Raw genomic sequence first — 18,380 nt, forward strand, 5'->3', positions numbered from 1 at the left:
TTATCTGAGTTTTAAATAGTCTACAGTTTGATCTTATTTGTTGATAAATTATTATAATACAGGTAATTTATAGAGCAAAATAACTGTAGGTTATTAATTTCTGGCCTTTTTCATAATGTGATATAAAAGGAAAATGAGCATTGATATAAACATTTTATCTCAGCACAAAGCTTTTTTTTTTTAACTTCAAATCTCATGTTGAGAAAACTTTTCAAACACAACTAATATGTAAATCAACAAACTGATAAAATTTACAAATAAGCAAATAAGCAGCTATTCTTTCCAAGAAATTGTTTATAATTAAAATGATACTTTTAGAAATAAATGTGTATCTATACCTTCTTGCATTTTAATTCTCCAAATGATAAAGTTTATTGAAAATAAGACAAGAGTAGAGGGTTGTTGTGCCTTGGCTGTGCTGTCAGAGTTTAGTTACTCTGAGCTCTAGTTGACAGGATTCTAGCTCTAGCTTTGTTACTTACCCACGGAATTATAGGCACCGAGTTTGAATCTAAGTTTTGGCCATTTGGTCAGGTCACGTCATTGAAACACAGTAAGTTTACTGTGAACACAGGGGTTTACTGTGACTTTTATCAGAGCTTATATTTGGGAAATGTTTTACAAATTATAAAGGACTACATAAATGTGTTCTATTATATACAAAAGGGAGATGGTGTGCTCTTCACTGTGAATATGTTGAAGGAATAACAACAGTAAGCGTGGATCAAGAGTCCTGGTCAGATCAGGGAATAACACTCATGGGGCTGAGGCTCTGTTTCTGAGGAGGAAAAGAGCTGGTAGAGCAAACCAAGGTTGGAAATAATTACTATGGGTATCTTACATGGCTAAAACATAGGCTCTTTTTCATTAAGAGAAAGACATTTACTACATATAAATAGACACAAGCTATATACAGCTTGATGTTTTAAAAATCAACTTATTAGGTTCAAATTTCTCCATTTAACATAATTAGTACAGTGAGGATGTGAATTCTGCTTTTAAAAGTATACTTTTAATCTTGATATGCACATACGAATGTACTGATGAGAGGACGTATAGTACATAAATTCTTTCCATTTTTCCTAATGTCTATATAACATTTAGCACAGAAAGTTCTATGAAGACTATAAAGTGGTTATTGTAAAATATAACCAAGATTTTTTTCTAAATATAGAAAATTATCCAATTTAAGAAGGTAAAAGTGAATTAAAGAAAAAAATATCTGTTTAATCTAGAGAAGACCCCATTGTCTGAATTAAAAGGAAGGTGAATAAGGCAAGAAAGACCAACGACACTCTTAATTTTACGTTTACTGAAGATTTCTAGGTTTTATTCTCACTTTCCTTCTACATACCATTCATGTGCTCTAAAATTCTAGATCTGTTACCTGGGTTAACCCACATACACATCTGTGAGTAGGCTTCACTGAGAAAATGATGTGATAGGTTGACTAATCTGAGCATTGGACAGTTTTGAATCCTCTAACATTAATCACATCTCTAATTTTATTTTGTTGCCTCTCCTATCACTGATCCTTTGTACTGCACAATGGAGGTGGTTACTCTGGTTTTGGCCCCCCACTCTTCTTCATAAAAGAGGTTTTTATACTTATCTAAGCTCCTCACTTCTTATGTCACCGTGCCATTTGTTTGAAATGCCCTAGCTTTCAAGACCTGGTGTTGGTACTTCAAGAAAGAGAGAGAAATAGAAATTTGGGATTCTTATAATTATATACAGTGAAAAATGCCTTGAATCTTATAAATTTTTTAAAACCAACATTTTTCATTTTTATGTCATTGTATTTCTCTTTTTGTTATAACACACAAATGGATTTTTGCTTAAGATTGGCATATATTAGGAATTCAACTTGCCTAGCATATCTATTTCTTCTCTAAATGATTCCAGAAATATTTGTTATTTGAGAACTCTTTTTGATGTTGAAGTAACATATATATGTGTGTGTGTGTGTGTGTGTGTGTGTATATATATATATATATATATATTTTTTTTTTTCCTCTCTATAAGCTATCTGGCCAAGGAAGCATAGCAGATATTCAAAGGATCCCTGTAGGACCAGACTTTAAAAAATGCATAGTCCTCATCTGGCTTCATGTATCAGTTTGTTTCAGCTTATATAAGGACAGCCAACTTTCTTGATCTTCCCAGCTGAATGTAATCTTTCCCACTTCGATCAACCAAAGCCCTGTCTTATAGTTAGTTCTACTGTTTTCTTATCTCTTTTGCATTAGTGTTTAAGCTTCTTGGAAAATTGAGCTATTGCCTCAGAAGATCATTGTCACACTCAAAGGGGATGATATAGAAGTCAATCTTTTGTAAATTGAAAAGCACAATACAAGTCAATTATCAAGAAACGTTTTGATGCGCTCTGTACCGTTCACTGAATGCCTTGCACATGAAGACATATCAGGAAAGATATAGGGTTTGAGATTCATACTTCTGCTAATGACTAGTCCTATTAATTGTAGTTTTCTTCTCTAAAAGGTAAGCATTAAAATAACATCTGTTTCAGGAAGTTGCTGCGTGCTCTAATGAGAAAAAAGATGTGAACGTGTTTTTTAAACTGCAAAGACGACACAAACATGTTATGATAACAAGCTCAAAATGGTTCTTGAATCTATATTTGTTTCTTGATTGCTATAGACAAATTTCCTATGTCAAAATTATTCACTCCTACTGATCATTAAGAATCAATTTTGCAAAGATTATTTTGGATTTTGGTTTTGACATGGACATTTTAGTTCTATTTTTAGACAGACATAGTCTAGTACTGATATGGTTTGGCTGTGTCCCCACCCAAATCTCATCTTGAATTGTAGCCCCCATAATACTTGCGTGTTGTGGATGGGACCTAGTAGGAGATAACTGAATCATGGGGGTGGTTTTCTCCATGACATTAAATAAGTCTCACAAGATCTGATGGTTTTATAAGGGGTTTCCTGTTTTGCTTGGTTCCCATTCTCTCTTGCTTGATGCAATGTAAGGTGTGCCTTTTGTTTTCTGCTATGATTTGTGAGGCCTCCCCAGCCACATGGAACTGTGAGTTCATTAAATTTCTTTTTCTTTATAAGTTACCCAGCCTTGAGTATGCCTTTATTAACAGCTTGAGTACAAACGAATACAGTACATAGTACAAAACATAGTTACTCTGGTTTTTCTGTATTAACATACAACATACATGTAATTCTGATCATGTATTTCAAAGGCAGTGGTATAGTAATACAATTCATTGCAAAAAAAATCCTATATATTCTCATCAATCATTAACTTGAAAGCTAAATGCTTGTAAGTCATTATCTGAGTTAAGAAAAGCTTTAATTATAATGATAATTGATTCATAGGAGTTTAATATCAAACAGTGCGTTAGTAATATATAGTCAACATAGACTTTTGTCATCTCAATGGGAAATATTATAATCACTAAACAATGATAAGTTTCATGAATAAACTCACACATGAAAGCACATCTTCTTTATTAAACTATTGGTTCACAGTTTAATAGGCAGTTTTGATTCAGTAACTATGTTGCTGAAATAGAAACAAATTAACTTGTCCTATTTTTTATGAATAATTATCTAATTTTATGTCTCTAGAGATGAGTGATGTTGTTTAGTTTATTCTTTTTTTTGAGACGGAGTCTTGCTCTGTTGCCCAGGCTGGAGTGCGGTGGTAAAGTCTCGGCTCACTGCAACCTCTGCCTCCTGGGTTCAAGCAATTCTCCTGCCTCAGCCTCCTGAGTAGCTGGGATTATGGGCACACACTGCCACATCAGACTAATTTTTGTATTTTTAATAGAGATGGGGTTTTGCCATGTTGGCCAGGCTGGTCTTGAACTCCCGATCCACCTCAGGTGATCCATCTACCTTGGCCTCCCAAAGTGCTGGGATTATAGGCACGAGCCACTGCACCTGGCCAGTTTATTCTTAACTTTATAACATTCTCTTTATTTGCATAGTTTTTTTCTAGTCATCACTCTTTTAATTGTGTATGTGAGTGTGTATGTGTGTTTGTGTGTATGTGCATTTCTCTCTCTGCCACTAAAGCTTCTCTGCGGTAGAAACATTTTTATTATTCATCTTTGTTTACCTGGTGGCTAACTCAGACTCTTAACTCACAGATTAAGTGCTTGCTGAATATATTAATGAATTGTGGAATCAATTAATGAAAGTAAGTGTCAAATGTGTAAAATTCTTTTCATAGAGTAAAAGTGACAGTTGAATTTTGCACACCACGGTAACAAAAATATAAATCCAAGATAACTTAAAAAAAGTAAAAAACCTTCTTGCCACATTCTACATGACAATCCCATACCACAAAGTCAAGGTGAAATGTGAGGTCTGAAATTTTCTTAGAAGAAAATAGTTTATGTTTATATTGACAAGTCTTGAAGAGAAAAATGAAATGTGAAGCCTTCCAGTGCTTATTGGAGGAGAGCTGCCTTCGATCACTGGCATCTTTTGGAATCTCTGTTGGCTTCTTTAAGTCAGAGTGATGGATGACCATAGCATTTCTTTTGTGAACAGAGAAATGACTATTATATTTTTTTTTAAAAAAGAGTTGATTAGGAGCCAAAAAGCCAGCAGCTTATGTCTAAAAGGCACCTCTAAGACACCTAAATTATAGATTACAAAAAAAAAAAAAGCTTATAATGGCTACAAGTTACTGAGTGCTTATGAAGTGCTGACCATGTAAGACTCATTAACTTTAGTCCTTGAAATGTACTGCAACATAGCCTTATTTATCATGTTATGCATGGGGAAACTGAGGCACAAATAAGTGCTCATGGTCACACAGTAAAAAGTGCAAGAGCTGAAATTCCAACTTAACATTTCTGATCTTAAAATCTTGGCTGTTTTCTAATATATGTCTAGAAAAAGAAGGCCTAATTTGACATACCAAGGGAATGCTTTGAATCTCTTCAATAACCAATTTTAAGTTCAAGAAGAAAGAAATCTGTTTAGTTAGGGGCACATATTCTGGTTAGCTAAACAATGACTATCAAAGGAAAAGAAGTACAAATTACAGATAAGTATTTCTGTTTAAGGAAAAATGCCTAAGGCTTTAAAAAGCCATGAAAGAAAAGAATTTAATATTAATTTTCATTTCTCATATTCAAATTTTTTTTGCACATCTCATCTCTACTTCAAAAAGCTATCTATGATTCAGAAAACAAGTTAGGATTGTTGCCATTTATGTTCAAAGCATTTTTATTAAATTGAGTTTGCTGCATAGCTATTATCATTAATATGACTATGAAAATTGGTTGAGTTGGCAATTAAGTTTTTTGACATGCTGGCTTAATTGCTAGATAATTGCTAGTTGAATTGTACTTAGCAGATGGTTGGAAAGAATGTTGATACAAAAACTGTCACATTATTCCCTAGAGTCAAGCTAGTATCCTTGAATCATGGTTTTTGTGTACTAATACAAACTGCATTTTAAGAAAAAATTTATGTTACAGCACCTGTATATAGTATGAATTTAACTCAATGGTTCTAATAAATGCCATTTAGGAAAACGCAGCTTATGGATGACAGACAGTACTATCAACCACGTAAATGAACATCAGGAAAATTACATAGAATGTTTTTAGATGAATATATTAGTTACATAAGTACATTTTTGGAGAAAATAGCTTCAAAGCTGTTCACACAAAATACCCTAGATGGTTGAGATGACACAATGCAACATAAATCATTTAAAAATTACCAAGATAATTGTGTTTATTTAAATGTAATGAAGTTTTTAGTAGAGATACCATTTTCCCCACTTAACAGGTTTTATAAGGACTTTTCCCAATTTCATTTATCTAGTAAGTTAAACTAGGTATCTGGTGGGATGTGAACCTAGTTTTGTTTAATATGTCTGGAACCTTAGGTAATGTAAATCGGTTTTCCATAAGGAAGATAAATTGGAGAGGAAACAAACCAGAAGTGGAGACCAACTAAAAGGATATTCTGAGGGAGATGAAAATGTCCTAACTGATTTGTGGTGATGGTTGTATCACTTGGTAAAATTACTAGGTCATTGAATTATACTCTTGAAATGAGTAAATTTTATTCCATGTAAAATATACCTCAATAAATTTGTTTTAAAAATGAGGTGAATGCAACAGAATATGTGAGAGATTAGGAGGGTCTGGGTACTGGCATATTTTTAGGACAATAGAGGAAATGGGTGAGGTAAAAATATACTGAAGTTAAGATCTGGCAACACTGCTATAGTAGGAATAGAGGATAATGTTGAGACTGGCAATCGGATGGACAGGATATATGTAATAGTGATGACAGAGACAGGGTACAGAGGAGTATATCTAGGTAGGAAAGTAAGGCGAAAGAGTTCAATTCTGAAAGACCATGATGGAGTTATTCCCAAGATGGCTTCAATATTCCCTTTGATTTGACTAAACGTCAGGTAGGTTTCTTTCTGACCATAGGCCCTGAAGCATCCTTTCCTTAAAGTGTTTGCTTTAGCAAACTTGCAATTGTAAATTCTTTCTTTGCCTACTTGAGAAGTAAATTTTCTGTATCCAGGAATGTTTTTCTTAAAATTCTGAAACTATTTCTTTAACATATTTTCATCGAATAAGATAGGGCCGTTGTTGAACTGGGCTCATGCTTGTAATCCCAGCACTTTGGAACGCCAGGTAGGTGGATCACAAGGTCAAGAGATTGAGACCATCCTGACCAACATGGTGAAACCCCGTGTCTACTAAAGATAGAAAAATTAGCTGGGCGTGGGGCTGTGTGCCTATAGTTCCAGCTATGCAGGAGGCCGAGGAGAATCACCTGAACCTGGGAGGCAGAGATTGCAGTGAGCCAAGATTGTGCCACTGCACTTCAGCCTGGCAACAGAGCAACACTGTCTCAAAAAAAAAAAAAAAAAAAAAAAAAAAAAAGATAGAGCCATTGTCTTCCAGTCTCCTTGGAGGAGTAGCAGCCTAACTTGAGTAAAAGCTAATTAGCAAACACAAATGGTGGCCAAATATCCTCCTCCAACATCCTTCAATACTTTTCCATTAGCTTGCTCCAGCATTCAAGAATCTGCCTGTCTTTAGCTCACTCTAGCATTCAAAAAATTATCCTGCCTTCTATTTTTGCAGAGTCGAGTTCAATTTTATCTTCCATTGCAATGGTCTTGAATAAAGCCTTCCTTGTTGATTTTCTTAAGTGTCCATGGTGACCTTGCCTTTGCAGTTAACTGAGGGATAGCCACGGGAAGCACTCCAGTCAGTAAGCAGTTGAAAGGTTTGATGTAGATGATAAAGACGACTCAGTGTTTTTTCTCACCCTTACATTTAGCTTCTTTAAAACATTTAATTTTTGTACTCAAACATTTCTACAAGCTTGCTATGAAAAACAGCAGTGATTTGTTCCTACCTGCTCACCAGTTCTAGCTCCTTAAAGGCTTTCCACTCACTTGGCTGAATCTTTTAAATACACTCACTCCTATCTCTAATGTTTATATTGCTACTTCTCAATCAGTTTTATGAACTATCTGTTGACATTATCCCTAGGAAGCTGAGGAAACAGTTTTTGGTCCTACAATTCCCACTCACTTCCCATCTCCCTAGAGAATTATACTATAAACAATGAAATCAATTTTCAGTTTTTACATAATTTTTACTGTGAAATTACTTTGTGCAGCTAAGCTCTTAGTACAGGATGAATAATACTTATTTCCTGAATATTTAATTTTTTCTAGAATTAAAAATTGCCTCAGGTTTTTAAAATTAGTTCTCCATGTACTTCTTTTTATGTACTTAGGCAAATTAGCTCCTCCTTCTCAACCAGTCCCCATTTCCCACCCAGCAGCTATTGAATCAATTTCGATGTTTTGAAAAGTCTATCCCAGAGCTTTTGAGCAGTTCTGATCTGGACTCATTTCTTTCCGGATCTCTGTTAATGCTATCTTGAGAATTCCCTTTGTTGCTTTTAGAGTCCATGCTTTAGGAAGGCTCTGTTTATTCTGTTTTGGTTTACCACTGTGTTTTGGTGAAGTACACTTTTTAGAACTTCTCAGAGAAAGGATATATTAAAATAGTTAATTGGAAGGCCATTAGGTTGAGATGGTTCCTGTGCCCTGGATTCCTACATAGGTAAAGTGAAACCCAACTCAAAATGAATAGAGGTAGCCTAGGAAAACTGAAACTTAAGCTTATTCAGACATTCATCCTGTAATTTTCCTATCTTCCCCTATTTTCCATTTGTTTTTCTTTTTTCCATATTTTCTGGGAAAGTTTGTCCAATTTTGCCTTCCAATCATTGTATTCTTTATTTGTGCTATCATATGTCAATTTCTAAAAGCTTTTATATGCCCTTTGAATACTCAGTTTCATAATTTTATGTTTTTATTACAGTATCTTGTCATTTCTCTTAGGGTATTAATCAGTTTTTTTTTCATTTGTGAAGTTTTATTCTTATACATGTTTGTTTCCTCTGATTTGTTTTTCTTTGGGGTGGGAGGCATTTGCTTATTATGTTTAATGTCCCTTTTATCTGATGATTCTTGTTTGTTCATATTAACAGTAGGGCATTAAAATATTGATTGGCAACTTTGTAAGTATATTTGTAAGTATAGAGAGGTTTGTTTTTTTTGAGATGAAGTCTCGCTCTGTCACCCAGGCTGGAGTGCAGTGGTGTGATATTGGCTCACTGTAACCTCTATCTCCCAGGTTCAAGTGATTCTCCTGTCTTAGCCTTCTGAATAGCTGGGACTATAGGCACATGCCACTACACCTGGCTAATTTTTCTGTTTTTAGTAGACACAGGGTTTCAACATATTGGTCGGGCTGGCCTCCAACTCGACCTCAAGTGATCCACCTACCTCAGCCTTCCAAAGTGCTGGGATTACAGGAGTGAGCCACTACACCTGGCTGAGAGATATTGTCTCTGTAGGGTGGTCTGGCTGAGTGCTTCCTTGGGGGACCCTATGTCAGCATCTTTAGGTCTTTCCTCTTGGGCTGCTCATGCTCTCCACTGAAGATTCTTCTAGTGCCCTGCCAGTGCTCTGGTAGCTGAGTCAGGGAGAAGGTGGGCATTTCTACAGTAATTATGAAAACTTTCCCCCTCTCTGCTTTTAAGTTCTCTCAAGTTTCCTTGTCATCTACCAGCCCTGCAACCCACTGTTTTACCTTCTCTAGAGGAAACTTCTCCAGCCTTCTTTCAAAGTGCAGCAGGAATAGTTGGGTATGGGGACATAGGAATCTGTTTCCTAAACAGACTTTCAACCATTTGTTTCCTCTTTTCCAGAGGAATATGATGCCTTGAATTCTGAGCCTTTTGGGAGTTTGTGATTAAAATTGAACTTGGGTTTCTAGGATGTGCTAAGTCAGATATGCCTATCTACCTCCTGTCCAGCTGCTAAACCCTATCCTTGTTTCTAACACAGCTTCAAGAGAGAACAGTGCTTAATTCATGTGTTTAATTCATCATCTGTAACCAGAAGCATCACCAATTCAATCTGAAGTATCGGTGAGAGCAGTAAGGTATTCAGAACAGAAATAGTAGTCATGTTATAGTCTACAGCAGTCAGATCATATCTGGAGCAACAGTTTCCATTTTGAGTAATGTAATCTGTGTTGACAAATTATATAATGACTAGAGAAGAGAGACTGCAATAGTTTAAGATGCAAAACCAAGTTAAATGAGAAGCAACTGAAGGAACTGTTGATATTTCTCTAGACCAAAAAGGCCTCTAAGATGCTGTGATCAAAATTTGAATGCAGTTAAGATGAATATCCATAGGCCATAATATCAATTCTCTGTTCAAAGGTTTTAGAAGGGTGAGAACACCATAGCTACCTTTAAATGTATATGTATATGTATGTACATTGTGTGTGTGTGTGTGTGTGTGTGTGTGTGTATGTGTGTATACACACATACACACACACACAGAGAGAGAGAGAGAGAGAGAGAGAGACAGAGAGACAGAGAGACAGAGAGACAGAGAGTGAGTCTTGCTGTTGCCCAGGTTGAAGTGCAGTGGCACAATCTCAGCTCACTCCAACCTCCACCTCCTGGGTTCAAACAATTCTCCTGCCTCAGCCTCCTGAGTAGCTAGGATTACAGGCATGCGCCACCACACCCAGCTACCTTTTGTATTTTTAGTAGAGATGGGGTTTTACTTATGTTAGCCAGGCTGATCTCAAACTCCTGACCTCAAGTGATCCACCCACCCTGGCCACCTAAAGTGCTGGGATTACAGGTGTGAGCCACAACTGCCGGCAGCTCCCTTTAAATACTTAATTGACTCTTGTATTACAAGGAATTAGACATTATGTTTCTTTTCAAACAACATAAAAGTGATAACTGAATCAAGTGAAAGCAAAATACATTTTGGCTCAGTGTAAGGAAAACCTACAATAAGCATCTGAAACAAATGGGACAAAGTAGATAATAAAAACATGTGAACTGGCTGGACAAAGATACTAGCAAACTGAAAGTACATGTCATATGTGGAGTGATTGAGTGAGTAGCAGTATTAAAAAGGTCAAGATTTTCAAAAGAACTCATTTTGAGATTTATTTACAATATTCCAATTTTTGGACATTAATTTTGAAAATTTCTTGTCTTATACCAAATATATGGGCAGGATGAATTTATCCCATGTGACTCCTGTTTGTGACTTCCCTCAGGCTTAGGTCTAATACCCCAAAGTTATCACTGGAATTGTTCCAGTCAGACTTGGCTGCTCATGTATCAGGCATAATAGGTGAGAATAAAATTTAACTAAATAATGTCTAATTGCCTTTTCACTTTAGAAAGTCTATATTTGAAATATAATTTTTTTAAAATGTAGTTATCCATGGAGTAACTGTGCCCATTGCATGATCTGCAGTCTTTACTTTTCCTTCTTGTGCCTTTTGCTGTTTTTGGTCACTTAATATCATTGTGTAAAGCACATAACTTGTGCTATGCATATGTGGCAACTTATATGTGGCTCTTTTAAAAGAATCATCTAAGAATGAGGCAAAATTGCTAGCCAAACTGATTTTAAGTGTCACTCGTTGTTTTCTATAATCTACATAGTCACCATATCCCCAAAGAAGTTGTATGATATAATGGAAAAAATAATATATGCATGGTGGATTTACACTAATCATAATTTTAGAAGCTGGAATATACATTTGAGGCCATAATCCATTCCTCATTTATATTTGAAAGTCTTGAGACCTAAAAGGGTTAAATGACTTGCTAAGTTGTACGCAGTACATAATACCTGGTGTTGGGTACAGGTAGGGAAGAGAAGACATGATCTTGTTCTGAGGAACTTTATAATCTCAAATGACAGGACACCACACACATCTATTTGAGCAATTTAAGGTATAGAAAATCCAAAATAATGTAATTATATTTTATTGAGATTATTACTGAAAGATTAGGAGTTCACTTTCCCAAAATAAAAAACCAGATACTATGGAACTTGACTTCAGGGCACACCCATGTTGAGTGTCATTCCTCACACTTTGCAATTCTCCATCTCCTTCCTCCTATTAGTTCTCTGATGAAAAATTTCACTATCAAATAACTACTAGTAAATTAGGAGTGAGAAATTTATGAAAGAGTATTAATGAAGAGTAAATGGTAGCTACCAAGTAATTAGTTTTCAACTAATTAAGCATTATAATGAATGTCCCCTTACATTGAATAAAGAGGCATTGAGCATTTCTTTAATTGAGTTTTTTAGTGCATTTCACTCCACTTTCCATAATGTAGTGTTGATTCTTTCCATACAACCCTGATTTCTTTTCATAAGGAAAATGTAGGAAAATATAGAAAACATTCATCTTTTATCTCTATAAATACACACTATTCAGGAAACAATTACTAAAAGAATGGAGTTCCAAATTAAATTGATTCATTTTCTTCATAAAAAGTTAAAGACATAAATATCAAAGGACTAAGTTCATTATTTTACAAGCAAGAGCTTTATGACTGGGAAGTTTAAGCATGTACAAAAGTAAGTGACATCTCATGAAAAGAAGATACAAGCTTTGAATTTTAGTGTTATATTTCTAAATGATCTTCCAAAAAGATATGTGGAAGGTATTAGTCATTGTAGGAAACTGAAACGTATAATATGATGGAATAAGGATCACATTTTTCTCTTTGAGGTGATTTATATTTAAATGAGTTCTCCATAATCCTTTAAACTGAAGTGCAAATTGGTTATCAAAGTCCTTTGCTGTAAGGGTTGTTTTACATAATAATGAATTTTACAGAGTTCCTCCAAGGGAAATATTGATTTAGGCAACATCACAGAATATTTCAGTTAGAGTAACACGTTAGTGCCATAGATAGCATATAAAAACTTTCTCAAATATAATTTTTTTTTATTAAAAAGTGTAGGCAGTGCACCTTTCTGAATAGAAAATACATTTGTGATAGAAATTTTTAATTAAAATATTCCATTTAGTCTATCATTCCTCATCTACCTTAACAAGTGTTAGTATGAGTCAACCATGTGCTAGGTACATGGAGGTACATGGCTTGTGTGTGTGTGTGTGTGTGTGTGTGTGTGTGTGTGTGTTTAATGGGCTATATGAAAGTAACAGGAAATGTCCATTTGCCTGTACATGTGTGTGTCACATAATCCTTAACTCCAATTATTATATTTTTAACTCTGTGCTATATAATTTATATATGCTACTTTGTTCATTACCATGTGAGGCAGCCATGAGTATCCTCATTTTACAGATGAGAAAATTGTGTATGTTGTATGTGATGATTTGAACCAGAGTTTATTTCTCTCATCCATTATGCTACACTCCCACCTCAAATCTGTTTCTTTTCATTCTTGAGCCCTATATGGCTTACCTCCAAAGGTAAGCTCCAGCCCTCACCCCAGCGATAAGAGTCAACAGACAGACAGGTTCCTGTGTGTGGTAGCTCAGGAGACCTAGGTTCCCATGAGTTCTCATCGTTTACATGTTGCCCAGATAGGCTTACTTCACTTCAGTGAAATCCTGAGACAGAGCCCTGGGGAGAACTTGAAATTGAGGCTGTAAATGTGAAAGAACACTGAATTGAGTAACAAGCCCTGTGTTTGAGAGCCAGGTCTATCACTAACTAGATGTACAGGTCTAGAAAAATCAATTTACCTTCCTGAGCCTTTGTTTTCTTATCTGCAAAATGAAGAGGTTGGATTTATTAAGAGCTTTCACACTGTATTTATTTATTTTATAAGAAGTGGAACTCTTCCAGCAAATTAAGTTTTATACTGAATGCCAGTACGTAAACAGATACAGGGAGGTTACAATGGTCAGAGCAATGGCTGGGTTTTGAAGACATATGAGTCTGTCTACCTACTGGATATCTTCCTAATCCCCATCTTAACTCCAAGGAGGCTTCTTGTAGAACTTTTCAAACTGTGACCTACCACCAAGTTTATATCAGTTCTCATATACTGTGACTCAAAAAATAGCTGTAGCCATATGAAAAGAACATTAGACTTGTACTAAAAAGGAGCTGGGTCAGGGCTGATAATTCAAAGGACAGAGGCTATAAAATTGTAAAACATATAATCAAATAACTTGGCCCGTGGGAGCCAGGGGCATGCCTTAATCTTGAGGTTCCTGAACTTGGGTACTTAAGTTTTTCAGGGTGGTAGCAAAGGCAGGAGTTGGTATTATAATAACTTTTGAAACCTGTCAAATTTTGCTGTAGTTAATCTAATTATATATGAATATTATGTTAGCCTGATAGCATTATTCTGTTAATTGATTTTATTTTCTGAAAGGTTACTTGATATTGAAATAAACTTTCAATTATGACTCAGCTACTGTGGATTATATCATCAAAACATTTTTCCTTATACTTTCTTTTTAGTATGAATCTTAGGAAAATTGGTTCATGTACACTAAAAGCAAAAAAAAAAAATCCCATTTCATCATTGCAACTCTTGGCTTAAGACATTGTTGATGTATCTGTATTAAACGCTGTTAAACTCAGCCAGCGTCTCCCTGGCCCTATACTGTCTCTCTGATTGACAACATTTCACTGGTTTAATTCCCACCTGTCTGTGACCATGGATCCTTTTCACTTACCTGCCTCCGCCTTCTGCTGTTTCTCAATCTTCTCCAGGCGCCCTAGCAGGGAGTCAATTTTAGTTTTAATCTGGGTTAATTCTTTCTTGATGGTCTGTAACTCATCTGATTTCACTGGAAAGGAGAAAGAAGAAAGAAAACAACAGAGCATCAGATGCACCGTAACTCACCTAGGACCCAACTCACAGTCACCCCGTGTTTTCTGATGTCTGTGTTAAATCACATAGGATATTTTTCAATTTTATCAACTTCTCATTACTTCTAGAGATCCTGGAACACTGGATAATTTTGTCAAATACACATAGGGATTCTCAGTGACACGAGCATTTAATCCTACATCTTTTGACGGAAGGTTATGGAAATGGATAATGGAACTTAGAAATATTTTATAAAATAACCAAATGATGCTAAATTAAATTTTAGCAAATAGAGTAAATCTGCAATGTGAGAGGGATTCAGATGAAGAAATAATTAAATCATGACAGGTATGCTAATACTACTTTGAGGTACTATGTTGTAATATATATTTCAGCAATTAACGATATTTTAACTCAGCTCCTTGAAGATTGGAAACCAGGAAATAAAATTTATCCTTTAAAGAAAATGTCTTTCCAGCTCTCTGAAAGTTGCTATGAAGCCTTAGTCTTTCTAACAAAAAATAAGGCAGTGGGTTGTGCATGCCTCCCTCAAAGCCCTGGGCTTGATGGAAAGGAAAATCACTGAAGTTCCCATTGATATTTTCAATAGTATTGGTTCCCATGCTAGATGTTTAGAGTTTAGTATGGTTTCAAAGACAACAAATGGGGGCTAATGTAAGACTGATACATTTCATTTTGCCAAGTATAGATGTTAAAAACAACAATAAATAGCCTACTATTGACTATAGTAATTATTTTGTAAGAAAAAAGGGCTTAAGGAAAGAACAATCTCATATTTCAAAGATAATTCTTTAAATAAAATGTTTATATTTGTAAAAAATTTACTGCACTATCCTTATTTTTTCTGAGAACCATTTCAGTTTTACCAACTTTTCATTACTTCTAGTGATCCTGAAATACTGGATGATTTTTGCCAGTTACAAAAATAGAGATTCTCAGTGACATGAGTATTTAATCCTAAACCTTTTGACTGAAGGTTATGTAATGGGTAATAGAACTTAGAAATATTTTGAATCCACAACTATCAGAGATTGAAGATTTTAAAGCTATCATTATGCAACAGCTACACTTGTCTCCACACTTTTATTGGGTGGACTGGCAATATTGACACCTCAGTTAAAAGCCAAGTTTGAAGATCTTGGACACATTTGATTCCATTCTATTTTTCTTCTGTCTCTTTTCCTTCAGGTTTCTAATCATCTCAGAGTAGATATTCCCTGGAAATTTCTGAGGAGATTAGAGTGTTTAGCTTGATTCTTTAGTCTTCAGACTTTTTTTTTTTTTAAATAAAAAAACTACAATCTATGTTTCCTTAAAATAGAACTATTTGTCAATTAAGATAAATGATGTAATATACATAATATGTTATGGATCAGAAACATTAAGTCTCAAGGGAAGAACAGATTTTTATATAAAAATGAGAAAACTTTTCCATTGTGAAATCAGATTTTCTTTTTACAGCAGACTTTTATTTAATATGTAAAGTAGTTTGCAAGATAAAAACTGCAAGAAGCATGGGCCCTCTGGAGTATCCCTATTATGAACTACTAAACTGAATGTAGAACAGTATAAAATAGAGAATCACTCCTTATGTCAATTACTTCAAAGACATCAAAGTACCATTGTGGAATTGCAGCTGAATTTGAAAAACATCATCTGTCACAATTGCAAATTGATTCTGCTTTGAAGAATGGTACTCATTCTCTTTGATGAAAGCATATGTAGTTTTACTTAAATGTATCAAATTTAATAGAAAATATTTTACCTTATTACATTTTAATGCAGAAGAAATAGCACTATGGCTGAAAACTAACAATATGTTTTTTAGCAACTAGAGCTACTCCTTAGCCCAGGAATGCAGCTGACTAATTTAAATTTATGTGTTGCCTTAAAAAAACATAAACCAATAAACCACCACTACTCCACTTTATAGAAACCACATCAGAAAACAATTAGAAACACCGCATATTTTCACTCATAGGCGGGTGTTGAACAATGAGAACACGTGGACACAGGGAGGGGAGCATTACATACTGGGGTCAGTTGGGGGGAAATGGGGGAGGGATGAGGGTGGGGAGGTGGGGAGAGATAGCATGGGGAGAAATGTCAGATTTAGGTGAAGGGGAGGAAGGCAGCAAATCACACTGCCATATGTGTACCTATGCAACAATCTTGCATGTTCTTCACATGTACCCCCAAACATAAAATGCAATAAAAAAAAATTTAAAAAGAGCTGACAATACTAAGTGTTGGTGAGAATGTATGGTAATGGAAACCCTTTCACATACACATTACCTCTATTTTGAAACTGACAGCTTCTACTAAAGTTGAACAAATGCATGTATCATATATGCTTAAATAAAAGCATTTTCCAAAGTATATTGAAAAAAAATATATATATATATATAGACTCATCTGGCCGGAACTTAGAAGTCTCCAGGGAGCCAAGGTTTTGTTTAAGTCTAGACTCATGTCTAGCTCTGTAAGAACATTTTTCAGATCACAGCTGGATTATTATATAATTTGGGTCTAATAGGCTAATGTTGCTCAAGAAACAATGCTCAGATAAATGTGACATGGAAATCCGGAGAGATCCTGTCAGTTCTTTCCTGGACCCTACTAGGAAATGTTGAAGTGAGTTTCTAACCCTATGCAGGCTGCTCAATTCCTCTCTTAGAATGGGGAGTAGCAAATGTTCATCTAGGGTCCTGCAAAGCAGGCTGTACAAATAGTCTTGGCTACCTCTTGAGCAACCGTAGGAGTCGTATTCTCATCACACTTCAATATCTCAGTGCTATCCTTGGAAGAGGCTTGCCCCTTACCTGGTCCAATTAGCCTAAGTCCACTTTCTACTGTTTTTCATGCAGAGTCACTACTTATATATGGGGTATGATTTGTGCTATTACATCTGGTTTCTAGATGGAATGCCTGGAATGAACCACCTCTATTATCTCTGGTATACTGCTCTTTCTCTCTCCTCTGCTTTCATTTTCTACTTTTCCCCTTCCTGTTAACAATTTCTCTACTGCACAGCGAATTACATTAAGTCCCTGTTTTTGCTTACTCATCTCTAGTAGTTGAGCGTATATACATACAAGTATTTTAGAAGACACTGGTAATACTTTCTTCAGAGGAAAAATATATTTTACTCTTTTTCTCTAGATAAGATTTACCACAAAAAAATCTTGTCAAAAATTATCCACAAAAGCAACCATACTGTCATAATAGAAACCTCTGGTGGTTTTGTTGAAGACAACTGATTTTTCTATGGGTGATTATAGGCCTTGAATTTAGAATTACCAAACAAATTCGGCAAAATGATAAATTTAAAAAATTACAAATTTTCTAGGAAAAATTACTTTAGGTTATTTTTAGGCAAGAAGAACACTAGAGAAATAGAAGTCAAGTTGCACCATACAGATAATCTTAGATATTTCCCTAAAGTATCACTATAGTATTTTTGTTTCAAAAACTAAGTTACATTAAGTCATTTCAGATCTGCTTTCTCTATAGAGTTCATTGATTTGGTGCTATTACATTGTGATACAGATGACAAAATGATTGTGTCTTCTGTGACATAAGATATAATCCAAAAAGAATATTAGGCACATGGAATGATACCATCTGTCTATATTTTTAAAAAAAGTGCATTGCTGACTTATGTAGTAAAAAATATTTCAATTTGTTTTAATCATCTTTGGGTCAAGTCTATTTGTGGTAAATAAGCTTCAGCTAACTCTAGATTGGTGGTTCTCAACAGAGAGTGATTTTGCTCTACAGGAGAGATTCTGCTATGTCTGTAGAGACATTTTTGCTTGTTATGACCTGGAGGGGGTGGTGCTACTGGCTTCTAATGGGCATTTAGTATGCTTGACATCCTACAAGGCACAGGATAGCCCACACCACTCCAGAGTTATCTGACCCAAAATGTTGATCATGCCAAACTGTAGAAATCCTGCTCTAGATAACTATGTAACCTCCCTTACCAATACTATGCTTCCTATCAAATATCTAGAAAAACTGAAAAAATGTTTGTAATCATGTGGACTTTCACAATAAATCACATTATGTTATTTATTTTCCCCATCAATTAATACATTATTTGAATGTCAAAAATAAATAAATATAATTTGCATAGCACTTAATTTATAAATCAC

The 18,380-nt window shown here is 35.1% G+C and overlaps 1 protein-coding gene across 19 annotated transcripts in view; it reads right to left on the bottom strand.

The window, feature by feature from the left end:
* RALYL (RALY RNA binding protein like) overlaps positions 1-18,380 on the bottom strand; it is a 768,288-nt gene that overhangs the window by 37,715 nt on the left and 712,193 nt on the right. For all 19 annotated transcript variants that reach the window (XM_074386931.1, XM_074386928.1, XM_074386927.1 and 16 more), the window contains one exon: positions 14,066-14,179. In XM_074386931.1, coding sequence (XP_074243032.1) covers positions 14,066-14,179 — 114 coding nt within the window. The remainder of the gene's footprint in view (positions 1-14,065; positions 14,180-18,380) is intronic.

Source organism: Saimiri boliviensis, chromosome 15 (assembly GCF_048565385.1).
Source record: "Saimiri boliviensis isolate mSaiBol1 chromosome 15, mSaiBol1.pri, whole genome shotgun sequence".
NCBI classification, from domain to species: Eukaryota; Metazoa; Chordata; class Mammalia; order Primates; family Cebidae; genus Saimiri; species Saimiri boliviensis.